Source organism: Papilio xuthus, unplaced genomic scaffold (genome assembly GCF_000836235.2).
Source record: "Papilio xuthus unplaced genomic scaffold, Pxut_1.1 DF827679.1, whole genome shotgun sequence".
Lineage (NCBI taxonomy): Eukaryota > Metazoa > Arthropoda > Insecta > Lepidoptera > Papilionidae > Papilio > Papilio xuthus.
Genome location: NW_013530970.1, coordinates 1,167,834 through 1,171,195, shown reverse-complemented (window position 1 = coordinate 1,171,195; position 3,362 = coordinate 1,167,834). Strand labels below are relative to the sequence as shown.

The 3,362-nt window shown below is 34.7% G+C and overlaps 1 protein-coding gene across 1 annotated transcript in view; it reads right to left on the bottom strand.

Moving 5' to 3' along the window:
- The window catches only part of LOC106118041 (uncharacterized), a 10,268-nt gene extending 7,895 nt beyond the window's left edge, over window positions 1-2,373 (bottom strand). The window contains 2 exon segments of the mRNA NM_001312405.1: window positions 1,519-1,715; window positions 2,199-2,373. Coding sequence (NP_001299334.1) covers window positions 1,519-1,715; window positions 2,199-2,373 — 372 coding nt within the window.
- Between the last annotated feature and the right edge of the window lie 989 nt (window positions 2,374-3,362).

The window sequence follows — 3,362 nt, the reverse complement described above, 5'->3', positions numbered from 1 at the left end:
CTGCCTGAAGCGCGGTGTGCACGCTGAGTATTGTGAACGAGAATTGCGCTTGCAATGTTAATATTACAAAATATGCAAACTGATACATGTTTTTCCTGATGATTAAAAAGTCTGTAAAATACACAAAATAAAAGTCTTTAAAAGTGTAGTGAATCTTACTAATTATTATAAATGCGAATGTGTACTTGGATATTTGTCTGAAGGTATCTCCGGAATGGTTGCACGGATCTCGCTGAAATTTGGCATAGAATCTTTCAAGGAAGGAGGGCAAGAAATTTTTCTCACCTTTTAAGCCTTCCCTAAACCACCACGAACACTTCAAGACCAAGATAAGATGAATCCGTTCAGCCGTTCACGAGTTTTAGCGAGACTAACGAACAGCATTTGATTTTAAATATTATATATAGACATATTATAATTCTGGATACTCACGGAAATTTTTAACATGCGTAATGCGTTCCCCACCTATTATAAATTCAGCAATAACAATTACCGGTGACATTACTGAAAGAATAATAAATAATTTAAATCTTCTTTTTTCTATGTTAGCAACTGCGGCATCATTAACGCCTTCGATGTTAAGCTGAAAAATTAGAAATAATAGCATGAGGTAACGTAATTAAAATCTAATGTAATAAAGACGAACCGAAACTAAAGATCATGTAGAAATCTGAAACGAACGTTTAATCTGTGCCTAGAAATACCATTGGGCTAGTCTTTTTTATGTTATTAGAAGGTAATCAAGCAAGCGGCCACCTGGATTCGCAGAAATAGCGAAAAGACCACTGCCCATAGACATCCGCAATTGCAGCTTATCTATCTTTATTGACGGAATCCACTTCCTCCTACCATGCTTTCCTTACAAGAAAAGGGCGGAAAGGACTAAAATTAGGCGTCCCGCACCACATCTTACTAATATTATAAATGCGAATGATTCGATGGATGGATGGATGTTTGAAGTTATCTCTAGAACAGCTGCATGGATCTCGCTGAAATTCGGCATGGATGAACAAAATAGCTTGGAAGAACACATAGGCTACTAATTAAGTTTTTTTTTTAAAACAATGCGGACGGAATCCCGTGCGACATCTAGTTCACGAGATAAAATGTCGAATTTCTTCCACTTGACTCGTGTCTTTTGTGGTTGAGATATTTGTACCAGGCGAACCGACCAAGTCGTGCAACAGATTTTGTTGTACTGGTTTCTACCATTGTCGTGGTCATTTCAAGGTGCCTTGTGGCAGCCGCAGGTTTTTATCGAATTAGTTATTGAGTGGTGTAGGATATGCATAAATTTAGTGTTTTTGTCTCGAGCGTAGACGTCATAAGTACATGCCGGAGAGAGAGGGCGTCAGTCGATGTCAGACCTTTGGACCGGCAGCACGTGTCGGTACGTGAACGAGCCAAATACAACACAACAAATGCTACAAGTGGGCTTTATTATTCAGATCTTTTTGTATTGTATTGTATTTTAAATGATGTGATTTATGCAGTTAAAGTTAATGTAAATTAAAATACCTTTTGAATTTTATTGAGATTTCTACATAAGTTATTTGTCCGTTGGTATCCCTTTAAAACTGCAAAAAATATGAGTGCCATCCGAACAATTACACCAATGATTGATAACAAAAAGATTAGGCGTTTCTGTGAAGTATTGTTCTTGGACAAAATTTTAGGGACGAGATATACCAATTCCCATGTCAACAGCAGGAGACCTGAAAAATGTTGGAATATAGAAAATATTGCTATGACTTAAAAAAGATTTTTTGATAAATTTACTTTTTTATTCTTATGACATGCGTTTGTTTGCATTATTTTAAAAGATGTAGTCCAAAGAAGAATTAATTATAACGTATCTATTGACACATACTATCGTCTTTTGTTTTTTTCTACAAAATTAATATTAACTTCTTATTTATATTATAATTCTTCTTATGTATATTATAAATGCGAATGTTTAGATGGACAGATGGAGGGATGGATGTTTGTTAGAAGGTATCTCTGGAACGGCTTAACGGATCTCGATGAAATTTGGCATAGATGTAGAACATAATCTCGGAGAACTCTTACGAGTTGCTTATGGAATAATTATTTTTTAAATCGCTCGGACGGAGTCGCGGACGACAGCTAGTTAGAATACAAAGAAATGCAATAAATCAATATATTACAACATCTGTTGAAAAATATTATCTACTTACAGAAACAACTATAAAACAAACGAGCAATGACGTCTTTTGCGAAAGAATAGCGAACAACGAATGCGCCTGAGAGTGACACCAATCGCACGGGCATCATTCCCACTACGCCCATTAAACGCAATACTGCCGCTAACGTACCGTGAACTACACATTCCTCCATTACATGTCCTGACATCTATACTCAATAACCAATAAACACGAAATGGTAGCTTAAATCTCCGACATTTTTATGTTCCATTAAAACATTGTACTTCCAATTAATGCTTTAATAATTGTCTTTTATTTTTCTTTCTGAATACTGTCATTATTATATTTTAAGACTAGATAATTTCTGTGACTTTGTCTATGTTAGTGTTGATTATTTATTATAAAGACCGTACAACTTAATAATTGTGTAATTCCGAGAGCCATAACTTAAGATTTAATGTATATCCAAGCTAAATCCAAGTTAAATAACACGATAAGTATTTCCGACGAAGGTTGAGTCTGGCCATTCCACGGGGAAATGCCGCCATCCTCTTGGGAACCCTACCATGCGAGCGCAGCGATTTGGGGTCGATTTTTTATATTATTTAGTTTTGTTTTTAGTTCGGTTTAGTATATTTAATATAAATTAATTCATCTGTTTTGTAGTGGTTAGTAATTTAATATGGATATCAATTATATCCGGTAATTTATTATTATTATTTTAGTTATTATTAACGTATGTAAATCAGTTTAGTAATAGTGTATAGCTCGAACAGAAATCAAATTTCTATCATTTATATTATTCCTATTTTTTATATATACAATGTTAAAGCAGAAATATCAGTTGATATCAATGTGAAAATGCATTAGGTATGCTTCGCATGCATTGTTGCTTAATTCTTTAGCAATTAAAACGTATTTGCTTTGTTTTTAATCGTTACATTATACATGTAATTTTTTTATTACGGAGGATAATTAATATTTTGATGAATAGAAAACATTTTGAAATTCTAGTTCTAATATTTTCAATCAATTTTATAGTCGATTAATACGCATTTTTAGGGGGGATTAGGAGGGGAATGCTTTATGCATACTCCGCGCCACGGGGGGGTAGCAGTAGTCATGGGATTCTCTTCCGGATGCGAAGCATACTCACTAAACCCCTCTGTTCCTCCTACGCATCATGGCGAGACCACT